The sequence below is a fragment of the Fulmarus glacialis genome, unplaced genomic scaffold (genome assembly GCF_000690835.1).
Source record: "Fulmarus glacialis isolate BGI_N327 unplaced genomic scaffold, ASM69083v1 scaffold6806, whole genome shotgun sequence".
Taxonomy (NCBI): Eukaryota; Metazoa; Chordata; class Aves; order Procellariiformes; family Procellariidae; genus Fulmarus; species Fulmarus glacialis.
In genome coordinates, this window is record NW_009216135.1 from 1 (window position 1) to 16,169 (window position 16,169).

General features: G+C 45.5%; 1 protein-coding gene across 1 annotated transcript in view; it reads right to left on the reverse strand.

The window, feature by feature from the left end:
- Positions 1-1,327: 1,327 nt before the first annotated feature.
- Positions 1,328-16,169, reverse strand: part of LOC104077810 (voltage-dependent calcium channel subunit alpha-2/delta-4-like) — a gene marked incomplete at both ends in the record, with an annotated part of 52,392 nt that continues 37,550 nt past the window's right edge. The window contains 8 exons of the mRNA XM_009579178.1: positions 1,328-1,423; positions 2,785-2,878; positions 4,892-4,989; positions 6,457-6,502; positions 6,641-6,708; positions 7,388-7,449; positions 11,621-11,692; positions 15,235-15,321. Of these exons, the coding sequence (XP_009577473.1) occupies positions 1,328-1,423; positions 2,785-2,878; positions 4,892-4,989; positions 6,457-6,502; positions 6,641-6,708; positions 7,388-7,449; positions 11,621-11,692; positions 15,235-15,321 (623 nt within the window). The remainder of the gene's footprint in view (positions 1,424-2,784; positions 2,879-4,891; positions 4,990-6,456; positions 6,503-6,640; positions 6,709-7,387; positions 7,450-11,620; positions 11,693-15,234; positions 15,322-16,169) is intronic.

Here is a 16,169-nt window from a genome sequence, read left to right on the forward strand (position 1 = left end):
ATGGGGAGCAGGTGAGAAAAGGGAATTAGTCAGTCTCCTACAAAACAAAAACGCCACCCCAAACCGAAGGTCAGGCTGCTGTGGCTAAATACTGAACTCCTAGAGGTGCAGGGACTGAAGTACTTGAGGCAAACGGGTGCTCCTGAAGGCAAGAGGATGAGTCCTGAGTGCGTGGCAAGACAGGCAGCGGGTGCTCAGGAGAGACCTCGTGAAAATCAGGTCGTTGGCTTCCCTGGAGGTCCCTACGTCTTGCCTGACAAATCCCCTTTGTTTTCAGGCTCTTGTTTTGCTGTATATTTTGATGTAATGACAATTATTTATATGGTTCTTTCCTTTCAGAGGATTCCAGAAGCGCCTCTCGTGTAATGTGCGGGGGTCTGTCGCTGCAGTGTGGTGACTGCGGCTGTTTAAAAGCATTGAATGATGCTCCTGATGAGCAGTGGGGGATAGGGAATCATTGTATTAGCCTTCTGCAGCACATGTCGTTTTCTCCCTTGTTGCCAGAGCCTGACTACTCCAGCTTATCCAGACTGCCTCAAAAACATGAAGTGTCACCTTTCAGGCACAGCAGAGCTCTCTGCCTTGAACATACGACTCGTGTTTGGGGAACTCAGAGGCAGTGAAACAGCTGCCAAGAAGCTAAGGACCACCACTTACCCTGTCCCCTTCTGTTCTATCTGCTGGTGTGCCTCTGTGACTTGTCCTTTCTTACAGCAGCATGCACCAGCCTGCATATTCAAAACGCAACAAAAATGCAAACTATAACCTTTCCATGTCAAAACCTTCCACTGAACACACACTTTTGCCTTGAGGGAGAGGACAAGAGGATGAATCATATATGACAGATGTCAGTCACATCACTTAATGCCTCACTGGAAGGCACTGGGATACTACTGTGATGTGGGCAATGTAAGAGGCAGAACAGAACAGCCCTGGAAGAAGAATTGAGACAGAAAGATCAAACCTACCCAAGCTGGAATGTCAGTGGGGCACTGGAGTGCAGAGCCTCTGCACTGCAAAATGGTCCTGGGGATATATAGTAACTGTGGACATTTTCTCTATTAGCTGACTGAAGTCAGGGAATGATTGAAGGTTTTCATTGAAATGAATGCACTTTGGGACAGTATTTTAAGAAAAACTCAAAAGGACCAGAGGAAGACAAAGGACCCCTACCCTGACTCTGTAAATCAGCACCAATGTCATCAAGGTATTGCTCCTTTCCTTTCTGTTTCTGTCTTCCCAAATACATTTCTAAGGCTGGTGGTGATTTTGTGTTGCCCCTTCAGAGACACTGCGAGAAACCCCTTAATGCAGTTTAGGGACTTACCTGTTGGAAATTTTCTCAGAGCCCACGTATAGAGCACTTCTCATGAGTCCAGCCCGAGTGCCCAGAAATGCCATTTCAACACCTGCCTCAGTCTCCCTGTAGTAAAGAAACACACAAGCAGAAACAAACAGTTCTCAGAACAGCCATCTCCCTGCCCCAGGGTGAGGCCCTTCCAAACTAGAAGCCACACCTGGAGACGTGGTCCCAAATTCATTTGCAATAGAACCCTTGTACACCAGGTGTGACACTGGCTTCTCCCTGCTAATGGCAACAGGTTGTAACTGGGTAACAATTGGCAGCCTTAGACCTGTGCCTAGATTCACACCTTTGAAATTTGCTCATTTGGTTCTCTTCTAAGGAGACCATAAGCTCCTCTCCTCCTGCTAGCCCTGATCCAGGCTGCCTGCGTGAGGCTGAAGTGAGAGAGAAGGACTGCAGAGAGAGAATGGCTGTCTCAGGCACACACAGGATAGGCAGGCTAGCAGACTGACTCTGAAGCAGTAGATTGATTCGGATGTGTCTTTCTGGAGGTATCAAGGGCACAGATGGGACAGCTACATGACGGAGAGCCTGCTGCAGTATGGTGGCCTTAAAGTGAGGAGTGTGTGTTGGTATAGCTGTTTAAAGATGTGCTGATAACTGGGTGTCCTAGCATGATTGCCGCTGGCTCAAGCTCTGTTAATGGTAGGGGTACTGGTAACTGAAAGAGGGACAGGAGTCCCGTGGCCACACATCTGTGTAAGTAGCATGTTGTCTGCTGAAAGTAGATCTGTGTGACATGATACTACATACTACAAGCAACAGGTGCCTCACTGCAAATAGTAAAGTAGAAAGTTGTTTACTGAAGGCAGCCTGTCCACTCCCTTCCTGAGGCTCAGTCTGAAGCCATCACCAACAGCAACAAGATCAAACTCCTTTTTCTCCACTGCTGGAAAGGCAGCAAATTCCTTGCCACCTGGGATGGAACTTCTGCTACAGTCATATGGGAAGTTGAGCCAAACCACGCTGCTGCTGTTGAAAGGGGTAACTGATGCATGGGGAAATAACTCATAATAACTTTAAACTGAAATGGTCGCAGGTGCCCTGAGATATCAAAATCTATCAACTGAAGAGGCAAATGCAGTGCATCTGAGCTAGGTGCTGCAAAGAACTGATGCTGAACACCTCTTGCAGTGACACGTCTGGATCACTGCTGTCCTCCAGTGATATTCAGACAAACTCACCAAACTAAAGGCTCCCCTAAGAAGGCCCAGCCTGCTGGAGTCCACTCCTGAGAGACACTTTTTGAGTTGTTTCTAAAGCTATTGAGCTATTTCTATCAGCTTTTTGAGCTATTTCTGAAGTTTCTTATATGCTGTGCAAGGATCTGTGACTGTTTCAGGCACTGCATAAGCCCATAGCATCTGGAGATGCATCTTCAATGGTGTTTTACTCATATTTATTTCTCATACACTTACATGGACATATTGAGGGCTAGTGTTGTCCAGTAGGCCTCCATGGGTGCAGTGACCACTGCATCAAACAGCACTTCCTGGACCAACTCCTCATCACCTAAGAAGAGAGAACAAGAATCAGGAAAGAAAGACATGTCCCTCCCCCAGATGTCTTAGAGAGTTCCTTATTATGGAGCATCTGCCTGGCCCAGGGCAGTGAAGCAACATGGCACAAAAAGAAGCCTCCCCTTGCAGGGCTGAGAAAGGACCTACCACCCTGGGTGGCGGAGAGCACAAGAACAGATGTTACAGCAAAGATCGTCAGACCGGTTCCCCTGCAAACTCAGTGGAAAGGTTTAGGTTTGAACGTGTGGGCAAGCAAGAGGCTTTCAAATTAAGTTATTCATCAGGCCTTCACTCCAACTTTCTCCTTGATTGAACAGGCTGTCCACAGCCATTGGCTCAAATCCTTGCTTCGACCTTTCTTCTAGGTGCCCTGTAGAAGGACACCAGACACCCCATTCTACTCAAGAATGGCTTCTTCAAAGCCCCTAGTGATTTCTTCATGGCTTCTACTCTGTCCTTGTGTTCATTGGCTTCTCTGTTACCCCTCTATCCTTCCTGTAAATCTCACAAAACACTGTCCTGTCCTGGTTTCCCCCAGATGCTCAAGTCAGTTTAGGCTATCAGTCTATTCCAGCCTGGACTGGGACTGAGAAGTGTTTAGGAAAGTTCGAATATGCCATGTGCTAAACAGCGTACTCTGAGATCCCATTTATTTTATCTGCTTCATTTCTGTATTGCCCTGCCTGCATTCATTTTGTGCTGTGAGAATGTGATGGCTGTCATATTGCAGATTTGCCCCTTTCGGTGCTGCTGTAGATGGAGCCACCCCCCGCCCCATTTCAGTGTTTCTGCCTCCACTTACTGGGTTGTGGTCCAAGGTCTCCCCTAATATTTTCTCCCAAGTTCTTCCAACTTTCTTTCTCCTTTCTTTGTCATAGTTGTCAAAATCCGTTTCTCCATCCTTGCTGTCATTCAGCCCTCAAAACCAGAGCTCACCAGCAGATCTTTCCCTCCCCAGGCCTCACATGTCTAGGATGTGTCCAAGTCATATTTGTTTTTCCTCCACAGCACTTCCAAGTCTGTATGTTTCTCATAATGAGCTCTCCTGAAAATTTCCTCCTCCTCTTCCCTAGCCTCTTCAACTCATACATCTCCTCTTTTCAGCCTCTTCCAAAGACACCCAGAAGGGGTCTGCTCACAGTGTGCAAGAGAGGAACAATTATTGGATTACATTTGGTTTTAGTTTTAAGAGATTCCCATCCTCGTGCCAAAGGTTTTTGCCTCTCAGATGGAGCATTACATGCAAAAACTTGTACTTGGCACAACTAAGGAGGCTGAAGCCATGGAGAGTGAGGTGGGCTGAAGGACATCCTAAAGCTAAATTGCTGTAGGGAGTTCCCATGCGCAGCTGCCCCCCTCTGCCCCCTGACAGAGATCCCACTCCACAGTGGTGCTGCATCAGCTGCTCGTGTGGCTACACGTCACCTGGAGAATGGGACCTGGTGCAAGGGATGAGCAGCAGGGGGAGCAGGAAAGATAATAATTCTGCAACAATTTTTTCCCCAAATCAGTAACCAATTGTGTTTGGAAAACAAAATTAATAATCCTTGTTCTGAAAGAACCCATCTCTCTAGGTGGCACCATGCAGCCCTCGGAGGATGCTGGCCAGGGCCCTGGGGAGCAGAGTAGTCACAGCAGCTTTCCCGGCTCCTCCTGCCACCACCCCCTGTAGCCCAGCTGGTCAGTCTGTCTTAAACATGGTGTGCAGCCCCCACCAAGCTCCATTCAAGCCTTTCACTTTTCAGTGTTTCCTATGCTGAGACCTTCAATAAGGCTGAGTTATGTGACAGCTTTGAAATGGAAAAAAAATTCTCTGACGGATACAAGGAAGTGGATCCTCAGCTCATTTCCACATGTGAATTAAGCTGGGCTTGAGTTCAGTCCTGCCTGTGTGAGCAGGTGCCACAGGAGCTCAGTCTGACACCAATCGGTTTGTCACAGTCCCCTCTCCCCCGTGATGGGTACAGGAAAACCCAACAGAGCCCTTTTGGTGCCTGGGACTCACATTCCAGGTCAGGTTCCTCTCCAGTGAGGAAACGGATCACAGCCTCCAGCTGGCTGAGCTTCCGGTGGTCCGGATCAATGTCAGTGATGCAGTAAATCCTGGTGGGGAGGGGAGAAGAAGCCCATAAGGGCAAAGAGAAACCACAGTCAAGCAAATGCTCCTGGAAAAGAATAACTGCAAACAAAAATTTAGCAAGAATGCTTGGGCTGCAAAGATTTTGCTGCTGCTGCTTCATGCCGTGCCCACTCAAAATTTAACAATGTAGCTGTAAGTCAAACCCTAACAATAAACCAAACACCAATTAATCTGACTGCTGTGCTTAGTAAGGCTGCTGTTATGTTCTCCGGCATAAGCTCACAATGCCATGTAGCAGTCCCAAATCCTTCCAGCAGTTATCTGTATTATATGTTGTTTAAGATGTGTACCTGTGTCTATATAAACAATAACAATGTGATGGAGAGACCTGAAAAGCAGAGGGTCACATCCAATGTGAGTAAAACTGGATTGGGAGCAGTTAAACCAAGAGACAGAGACACAAAATGTGAGACGAGGAATGAGCTTGCAGTATGATACGGTGGCAACAAAAGCTGTCCCAAAGGGACACAGCTGCAGGAGCCTCAGGACACTGTTTGGGGAGAAGTGGGAGAATGTATTACAAATGTATTATAAAAGAAACCAGTCTTCTAATCCTGCTTCCAATTTTGACAGCTTCATTGTCAGGACAATGGAGAGGAAGGGGTTGTAAGAGAGAATTACAACTCATAAAGGGGCTGAAAGGAGTGATTTATGAAAGAAGTCTAAGAGAAATGAATATGTAAAGTGTGGTAAGCTGACACCCCAAGTTAGGAGTAGAAGGAGAAGTCACTGCTTGTGTCTCAAATGCGCTGCCTGTGAAACTTGACAGTGTAATGAGAGGTGTGAAAGGCTGCAGGGCTTCTTGAATATAGTTATTTTGGCTTTGGTACAGGCTGGGTTCATGTGCCTGGGTGTAACTGAATGTCGGGTTCATGAAAATCCCAAACCTCACAGCAATAAATGGGAAGTGCCATGCTTTACCCTGTTTCATATCCAAACAAAGCAAAACCATAAATTATGCTTGCTATTGAAACAGGGGTCATAAATCACCTCCATGTTCACTAGAAATTAGGTCTAGGCTCAGTTCAGAAGAATGCCAACCAAAAATAATCTAGGATTTAAAAAAGCATTTCAATCTCTCGCCAAGCTTGCAACAAGATTTCCTGACAGGTCTGACATACTGTAGGTTTTGTAGCACAATTCTGAGCAACACGAGGAGGAACAAAATAAGTCTGAGCACAGAAGACTGAGGATAAGTCTCAGGATATGTTTCCTAGCAGAGGGATGTGCCAGGCCTTAGTGGAATCTCCCAAAGGAAAAGGTGGAACTGAATTGCCTGGAGACAATCAGGTCTTTGCAGGTATAGCCCCTGAACAAGACTGCTTTTTCTCTAGGCCATACAGGGCGGTGAACTCAAGCGAAATTGCTGGGAACTTTGCCAAAATCTCATGACAAAGTCCTGTGCCATTGACAGGACTTCCTCCACTTACCATTCATTTGCTAAAGACAGGTCTGGCTGGAGCAGGTCGTGCAAACCTGAAACCAGATAATACATAGAGTATTTGGTTAGGTAGCAGACAGGCAGATACTGGCTGTGAAGGAGAAGTGAAGCAGTGAAGTTCAGAGTAGCTACCTTGTCCCTTAGGACAGTGTGGCTGTCCCAGATTAACCTACCTTCTTCCACTGAAGTGTTTCCCAGCAGAATGTATTCCCCATGTCCCCTGGACAGCACAACACCCAGGCTGCAGGCGGGAAGGAAAACAGAGGGCTTGTCAGCAAGGAGGGGTATAATCCCTAAATATGACACTATGTTCCCTGCAATTACAACCCTTTAAGACATTAACTTCCTCCACAGCTATTAAAGAAAAGAACATCATCAAAGGAGGATTAAGTGAGATCCGATTTCAGCACAAGAGGCTAAGGAACCTGTCTGTAGAACTATGAGGCATTTTTGGTGACAATCTTTTTGGCCAATGTTGTAGGTTTAGGTCAACAATAACATTTCTCAAATCTGTGCCAATTTCAAACCATTTCAGCTGGGGAAAAAACACAAAAAAGTTTTTGCTTGATTTCTTATGTGATCTTTTATAATTTTCAGTTTATAACAATCTTTTGTTTAGAGCCATACACCAGAACATAAAACATGTTCAGTGGAACTGAAAATTGAAGATGTCTCATTTCTCTGAAATGAAACAACATGCTTCACCTAAGGTATAGCTTTTGAACTTCAAATAAATCATAATATTCCTTTTGAGTTGACCCCAAACAATATTTTAATGGCTCTAGGAACAAAGAAGTCCGTTATTCACACTGCTCTACTCATGAGTTGGAGCCAAGTTTATGAAGAAAAGGAGCCAATTTGCTGTCCCTGATGGCAGACTTCTGATACACCGTATTGGTGTCATGTGAGTCCTTGCTCACCTGAAGGGTGTGCCACTGATGTCCGTGAAGAAATAATCATTGGTGAGGAAGAGAACTCGTTTCTGGAATAAGAGCATGAAAATGAAGTGAGAGACCATCTGACAGACCAAGGCATAGTGATGATGGGGACCTGGGATATACGTCCCCGAGGCTAAGCAAAAGCAGTTGATCATTACCAACACTTCACACCCTGCTAGGGCTGGCTGGAGGCAGGGATGAATGTGCAGTATTCAGCGTATTCAGCAACTTGTGACTTTCAGAATCCAGGCAGCCACTCTGTCTTTCCATCTAGGGCTTCAGTTAAACCTTTCTTTGCTCTAGGGCTCCTGCACAGGCTGCAGGGAGGGGTGAGGGGAAGCTGCCCTCCCTCTCGCACCCTCCGAGCCAACGCGCTGGGGCCCTGCTGCTCTTTTGCTGTACAGAGCAACCTTGATGGCTTTGCACATCATCATCATCCCAAGCAGGAGGGGGGGCTCAGTGGGGCAGGTAGGAAGGACAGGTGGGGTCGGAGGAGAGGCAGGATGGCAAACCTACCCACTGTGTGGGTGGGCAGCTGGGGCCAAGTCTCCCCGCTCCTGTGGGAAATGCTGAGATTCCTGACATTTGCTTTCATGCCAAATTGGTACAAAACATTAACATACACCGATTTTGTTAAAAACATAAGTAAAAAAAAAATTTATATTTTCAAATTGAAAAAAAGTGCTGATTCAAATCCAAGCTGTTTTCATTCACATGAAAATATTTTTTTCAGACTGACATTTCAACTGAAAACATTTCAGATTATTGAAAGCTGCTTCAGAACTTCAGCTGTTTGCCAGACTGACCTTTTCCTGTAGGAAAGTGTTGATTTCAGTGGAACTCTTTTCCAAAAGAGAAAAGTTTTTGGAAAGTTTCTATCCAACATTTATGCTAGTATATGAACCCTAATATGTTTAAAATCCTAGCCCCAGTCTGAAAACGAGGTGAGAGGATGTGTGTGGGAGACAGGGAGTGAACACAGAAAACTCAGTATTCCCCAGGGAAAGTCTCGCCTGCTCTAACCTGCTCAAGCCGTGCAGCAGTGGAGGCGGAGCGAGGCACGAAGGGCGAGCCAGCACCAGCTCCACAGTGTGTCCCCAGTTTGTGCACACAGCGGATGGGCTGATGGGGATGGGGGTTATTGTTAGGTGAGGAAGTGGCAGACGGCTCAACCCCTTCCCTCCCCTCTCTCTCCATGATGCCAATCGCATACTGCTGAGCAGCAGGGTCCGAGTCTTTTGCTGAGCCGAGATGTTCCAAAAGTGCTGTGATACCCCCAAGGAACATGGCATGGTGGTGCTTCGGTGACTGTGGGGAAGGTACAAGAGGTATTAAGCCTCCCTTTCCTTGCCAGTCTGATCTGATGGCGGCGGGAGGGAGGCATGGGGAAGAAGGAGATCTGGGGATGTAGGCCTGCCCCTGGGGGAAAGGGTGCAGTAGAAAATGGCCCAGGGGTGCCACTACTCTGAGGCCCTTTCCTTCAGCAGGGCTTGTTCTGCTCATCCTCACCTGACCTGCCCCCTCTTCTGCACATGCAGCCACTCAGCACTTGCGCCTTGTGGGAGGGAGGGCAGGCGAACCTCCGTTTGGGCAGGGGGAGGGGATGGGTGGCCAGCCCTCCCCAAGACAGCTGGAGGTATCACCGCTTATCCATGGAAAGGAAGGGAAGCAGAGGCAGCCTTGAGGCAAGTGGGGCTGAGGGTGATCAGGCAGAACTTTGCTACATAGCGCAGAGCAAGATAGAAGAAAGAACATGGGCGTGTTGGCACAGTGATAGGATGGCTGACTACCAGCACCTGCGGCCCGGGAACACAAGTATTTCCAGTTTTGGTATTGTCACTGTACTAGGCAGCCAGTCCTGGCTAATGCCATTATCAGTGGTTTGCCACAGCTCCTACCCATGTCCCCACTCTTTTGCTTTCACAGTCACAACCCTTTTGTACCTTAGCTGTAAGCAAAGGCATTTTTGCCACTAGATCTCTCTAACAACCGCCCCTCGTATTTTTCCCTCTCTATCTCACTCCATTATCAATACCTTCCTGAGATCAACCTGGGGAATCAACATTTACGTGGCTGACAGAATAATTTCTATCCCCTTCACTCAGCCCTTCTCTCCGCCATCTGACTGCCTGATTCCCTTTGTTTCAAGGTTCTGTCAGCACTTTCTTTGTTTCAACGGTGCTCTGCTTCATCAGCTAGCAGAGTACAAGTGGGAATCGCTAGGTTTCATTTCTGGTCCTCACTCTGTGTGTATTCTGATAATAGTAAAATTGTCACATACTCAGCTTCAGTCTCCTGTTATGCTTCATAACGCTTCCAGAGTTGCAGAATAAAACAGGTAATATCTCTTACCGTGGCTACTTTTTGTTATCTTTTTTCCCTGAGTAGGGGAGCAGAAAGATGTACCTAAAATATTGAACTAAAAAGGTATCTTTGGATGACTCAGAAGAAATGTTATTAAGGGTGCACAGAGACAGAGAAAGAGGTTAAGCTAGCAAAATAAGCAATCTAGACTTAAAAAGAGTAGATCTTGCTGGAAAACACTGATTACTTTTCTGACAGAATAACAAAGGTAATGGATGAGGGGAATAAAGGACATGCAATGTATCTGGGTTTATATAAAGTACTTGAAACAGCTTCTCATGAAATTTTATTCTAAAGAATCAGTTAAAGTGGGCTTAAATAAGATGTGGAGTGAGAAACAGCTGCAGTACTGTAAACAAAAAGAAACAGTAAACAACAGGGCATCAAGGGAGAAAGGTCTAATGAGAGGAACAGACAGACTCTGTATTAGGAGCCCTTATGTACAGTGATCTGTAAATAAAAATAAAACAACATTTCTCTGCATACTGAGAAAAAGTCCCAACAGTCCTAAAATTTAGAAAGACTGGACAAAAAGGAGTGGGATTCACGTGGAAAACGGGCAACTGGAAAAAATAGCTAAGAAACACGGAAAGCAAGGCAGCTATTCCGGCGCAGCTGTGGGAGGGAGTAAAAATTGAAGGGACACCAGAAGGGAGATTTGGGGCTCCCTGTTCAGAAATATCCTGTTGCAGAGAATAGATGCTCTCTACAGAACAACAGGGAAACAGTACTCAAATAATTCAGTGAAGCCCTGGTACTTGTGTACCAGAAATGATACAAGAGATAAAGGGAACAAAAATAATTGCTGAACTGCTTGGACTGAAAAGCGTGCAAGTATTTCAAATGCAGATGTTGGCAATGCCCAAGAGGGGAAGGACAAAGCCATAGACAGGTACCTGATAATCGCAAAGACCAAGAATAGAGAAAGACAATTTAGTTACAAGATCTAGCAGTACAACCATTCAGAGGAAACGGAAGGGTGTCTTCATTAGGAAATGGCATCATTTCAGCAGTGACTGTGAGCGGTCGGTTTAATGGAATTGGTGCTGACTGTGGCTTAGCATGGGAGCAGTTCAGCCAGACTGATCGCTTAAAAAAATGCTCTTTATAAAAGATGGAAAATTTTCCTGAAATATGGAAGACTTCTGGGCAGTGTAACTTGCAGGACTCTGGAATACTTCCTAACAGGAAATGATGAAAGCCAAAATCTTTAGGAGAGTTAAACAAACCTGAATGAAAAAGTACCAGTGAACGTAAATATACAAGACAATTTTGCACTGATTCCAAGGGAAGAGGTATAACCCTACATTACAGCTGGTAGAGACCGTTCAAAAGTCTCCATTTCACTAGGACTTTTCATAGAACGTCTGTAAATATTTGCATAGAAATTTAATCCTGGACCTGGATAAAGGAAATCGCATTCTGACAGAATGAGGAACAAAGTTTTCATGAGTGTTTTTGGGTAGGGAAAAATGCAAAATAGCCTCCAAGCCTCTTTCTGTCTAGGTTAGCTCAGCATAGTCTTTCCCCATTCTAAACTCTTGAAGATCTCCAATTCATTTCACAGCCGTATAAACAATGAACAACATGGTTTTTGGCTTTGCCTGGACAAAGTAGGGAGCTGTGAGGCATTTTCAATACCTTTGTAAGAGCAGAATGTCGGTAGGTATAAAGAGCACTTCTAACGATGCTCTATTTTATGTCTTTAGCACATGTGTTATATATGTGGTGAAACAATAAAATCCTCACACTCAGAAATGCTGAGCATTAAAACCACATCCTTCGTGGTTCTTCAGCATCCATTTCCCATCCCCTCTCTCGTGTGACCTGAAAAGAAGGATAATTTCTTACCCCTTTATCCACAGGGACCTTCACATCCATAGAGAGGTAGCCCGTTTCCCCATTGATCATGGCAGTTCTCAGCTGCAGAAGTGAACAAGATTAGTATTAGTGTCTCCAGGCAGGGCAGGACAGGAATTAATAGAGCTGCTTGTCATTAATGAAATGGGCTGGTGGAAAAGAATGACCGGTTTTTTTTTTCCCAACAGCTCTTTCTTGCTTCTTTTAAACTGAGAACCTGTTCTCAGTGGTCAGGATCCTTGTTCAGTCAGGCTGGTAAGTGACACAGAATAATAATGGCTTATGCTGAAAGCTTGTTGATGTGTCTCTTTAGCAAAAGGAAAGGATCTGGAAGCTATGAAATTACCGGTCCGAGTTTCAGACTTCACCGTTTAGCAGCCAGAAAATCACTAGCACGGTGCTTAGAGAGCCTGGAAGAGGAGACACCTGAGAAACCCACTAACTCCCCCATACTGATTCCAAAGATCTTGGTCATTTTTTAAACTGATTTATAAATTATAGGCTGTATTCAGCACTACTTTTGAGGTGCAGCAAAGCAGCTGTTTAACACAGCAAAGCAAGACTTTATGATAGCAGGGTAGGCTGCGAGAAGACCACTTTATTCAATCCAGGTTCCAAAGGCAAAATGTAATTTTCACAGTGACACCCAGCCTCTTGCAAGAAAGAGCCAGGGAATTTTTCCACAAGTGCAGAGGCTTTAACTTTATATCCAGTCTGCCGGAGCATATCAGCCTATTGCTTCAGCCTGTATAGAAAAAAGGTGGGAAGTAACTTATTCATTCACACAAATTGCTTCCTTACTTCCAGAGACAGGCCTCCATTCAGGTGCTGGCCAGTCTCAACTGCATTTGCTTTACAAGGCCACAGTACTGTTTATTATGGCTGTTTGATGTGGGTTATTTACAGACCTGGAATATAAAGCTTGTGTTTCCCAAGGCCCATGTCTTGGAAATCAAAACACTGACGGGTACTATTACTCCTTTTTGGCTAAGAGCGTTTGACCTCCTGCCAGAGCCACGGCATACTCTCTGTTCTGGTCTGACAGCCTGCAGCATTTCCTGTGGGGTTTGGGTTTAGTTCAGATATTGTTGCTTCATCCATATCTTCTTGAATGTCAGGCATCTCTTGTTGCCCCACAAAGCAGTGGAGAAGTAAATCAGCGGATATCTGAGATCTCCTTGGATCACCTCAGCTCCAGCTAGCCTGCCGCAGGCTACTCGTCCTGTGCCCAGCCCTCAGGTGGCAGTGGCTGTAGGTTGGTGCCACAATCCTGGCTTGCTGCTTCTTTCTCAATAGCTTTTCTTGCATTGAGAAGTCACTTAAGTCCAGGTGTCTGGGAGCCCCCAGAATGCTCAGTCCTTTTTAGGCAGCATACTTCTGGCATCAGCTGGCCTCCACTTTGAAAAACGTGTAGCGGAGTTTGGACGGAGGGATGGTCTGGTGCATGCTGAAGCACTCGTTCTGGACACCCCAAACTCTGCTGCTCCAGGGCAATGAGTCGTGCCGTCCCCATCACCGGCAGCGAGTGCTGCTGAGTCCTTTTCCCTGTCTGCTTGTGTAGTTTCAAACCAACACAGACATACAGTTTACCTGAGGGGTCTCACAACATCTAGGTGTTCTGTCACTCAGTTTCAACGTCCTTGCAGGCTAATATCTTCTTCAGTGATTCTGTCAAGGCTGAAGAAAATGTTTGGGTGACAGTTGCTGGGCAGGATCCCTCAACCCTTCCCTTTCCCCCTCACACTGAGAATATCCCTGTGTTGCTTTACAAACGAAGCCCAAACCTCCTTGCTGCCCAGCTGCAGCTAGTACTATTGTGTGTCAACTGGTACTTTCCAGACAGTGCCATCTTCTCTCCCCTAGATTTCTTTTTAGCAGCTGGCTGTATTACACATCATTAGCACTTGGGCATATTTTTCCAGTCTGAATTCGCTGCTTATCAGTGTTGCTGAGATTATACTGCAGCTGATGTTGAGTCTGTCATTGATCTAATACCATAGCTGCAAATCTGAGTGTTGAAATGTTGGCAGCTTTTTGCTGCAGTGGGTGTATCTTGAGAGTCTCTAGACTTGCTGAAGTCACACTGCAGATGTCGTTCGCGTCACTGAATGTCTCTGTACCGTCAGTGACTGCAACCTTTCTTTCTTCTGGAAGATGCAGTACAGGAACACAAAGTGGCTTTGTTTTTCATGCCTCTTTTGACATTTTTTTTTACTGGATAGTTTTACTCTGATTGCCTACGGACAGAAACCTTACACTTTGCATCGTATTTGCGTTCAGGTATCAATGTTATTTGGTCAGACAGGAATCTGCTATCCAAATAAATATGACAGCAAAGCAAAGTCCTCTAATTTCGTGGATTTTTTTTTTTTTTTTTTGTAAAATAGCAAACTGGGTAAAGAGGAGCAGCTCTAGAAGTGGCTCCAGTGAGAGAGAAAACAACAATGGGAGCAGAGCTCCTAGAAGACATCAGCAAACCCACACAAAGCCATTGGCAACCTGCATCTTGGTGGTTCTGCTGCATGTAAAGCCTCTTTTTTTTTGTGTTGCTTTCCATGTTTCCCACCCAGTCCCATTGTGTTTCCTTTCTCAATTTGCCACTCTTCCACCTCCCAGATTCCTTTGGTGTGGCCCTTTGTACTCGGCCTGCACTAGTGACAGTAGCTACTTTGATCCTCTTGCTGGGCAGTTCGTTTGTCCTACCTGTTTAAGTGGATATCTATAGCATCAGATCCGTTTATCTCAGCAGTCTCCCCCGTAATCCAGAAGCACAGATTCTATTCACAGCTAATTTTATCTTACTCCAAATTCAGTTCTTACCTTAGTAACTTAAGTATCTATTCTCTCCTAATTCTTCTGAGTAAAAGAAAACCAGCCACAGAGGAACATCTCAAGTTCTCATTATTTCTGGGTTCCTAGTCATGCAACATGGCAATGTGCAGCCGTTAAGGTGCATGTTGTTTCTTGTTTATCACTTTTTAATAATTTTGCTCGAAAGACTATTAGAAAAGGTATTTTCTAATCTTTTCCCCCTGGCCAGCTATTGTTTTCAGTGCCTCCACACCAGCGCAATAAGGTGGTGTCTGGAAATTTGTTTTTCTCAAGTGTCTAACTCCCTTATCCCTAATCTGTCTATTATTAATAGTGACTGCAAGCTTTATTCTCTTTTTGAATGCACTTTCTTCCTCGTTGCAGACCTCATTAGTTGAGTGGCTTCAGCTATATCTCACATACTACACGTATGGGTAACATCACGGGACACTGCCATACTCCTAAGCTACCTTGGCTTTGTATTAAGGCAGATTTGGGCCATGTACACAGAGACTGACTCCCTGAAGTACCCTCCAAAGTGCTTCTTTCCTCTTGCCAGCACTTTCCCTCCCTGTTCCATGAGCAGGAAAACTCATACTGGGAATGAAGACAAGCACTTTGCAGGGGACCATCATTCTTGTCCTCTTGTAGACCACCAACCTCTCTTAGTCAGGGCGAGTCCAACACAGAAAAAACCAGGAGTGCCTGCTGCTCCCCCGCCCCTTCCATAGAGGCACACAAAGTAATAGCAAGAAGGAGCTACAAAAAGGCTAAATTCACTTTCTGATACTCACTATTTCATCCTGGTCTTCCCACTCCACTTCTGAGAGATCTACGCTGTTGTAGTTCGGCTTAGGCTTCAGTTTCTTTCCTTCTTTATACTGGCATTTATTTAAAATAAAAAAAGAAAAAAAAGAAAAATACGCAAGTAAGTGGCTAGATAACTTCCTAAACTAACCCTTTAAGAATTCATATCTAAGTTGAAAAATAGGGGTGTCTCATTTATTCTCTGAGTGGGAAGGCAGCGTTTGGGCACAAGTGCCTTCTCGGTCCCATGCCATGTATTTCTTTATGCAGGCAGTGTGGGGCTAGGACAGTTCAAGTAGGAGAGGCTGTTCCAGGAGCAAGGGACAAGCAGGAACACAGGTAAACTTGCAGGTAAAGGCTACAGGCTCCTTTGTGAGAATATTCTTCTAAATAGATCAGTACAATACACTTGCCTTGAGGAAATCAGTTTTTTCCCCACAGCTAAGAGTGTAATCCCATTAACACTGTCATACCAGCCGGAGATCTTTTCTGATGGGAGTTAGGTTTTGGCTCCACTGACAGAAAGGTGGGCTTTCCACCTAGGGCTAACTGATGCAAGAGAGCTATTTCCCTGTAATATTCCAGGTGAAGGAAAAGGTGTGAAGCAGACTGAGAGAGGCCAATTTCAGGTGGAGGATAAAGCAGTGCCCTTGCCTAGCTTTGCCTTGCTGCATCCTGGAAACACAATGTTTTCCCTTCTCTTCACCTAGTGAAGTAACTACCTATGCCTGTGATCTCCCTGTGCAAGGCTGCCTTTTTGAAGACAGCTGCTGTGAAGCCGTGTGGTGGCACTTTCTCTTGACAGTAACCACACTAACTCTTATAGCTGCACGCAGGTGGATTTGTGCTGACAGGCATGTGTATGAAATATAAAATCATTGCATGCCTTGGTATCTGAGTAACGAGGCTAGCTGTGTTTTTG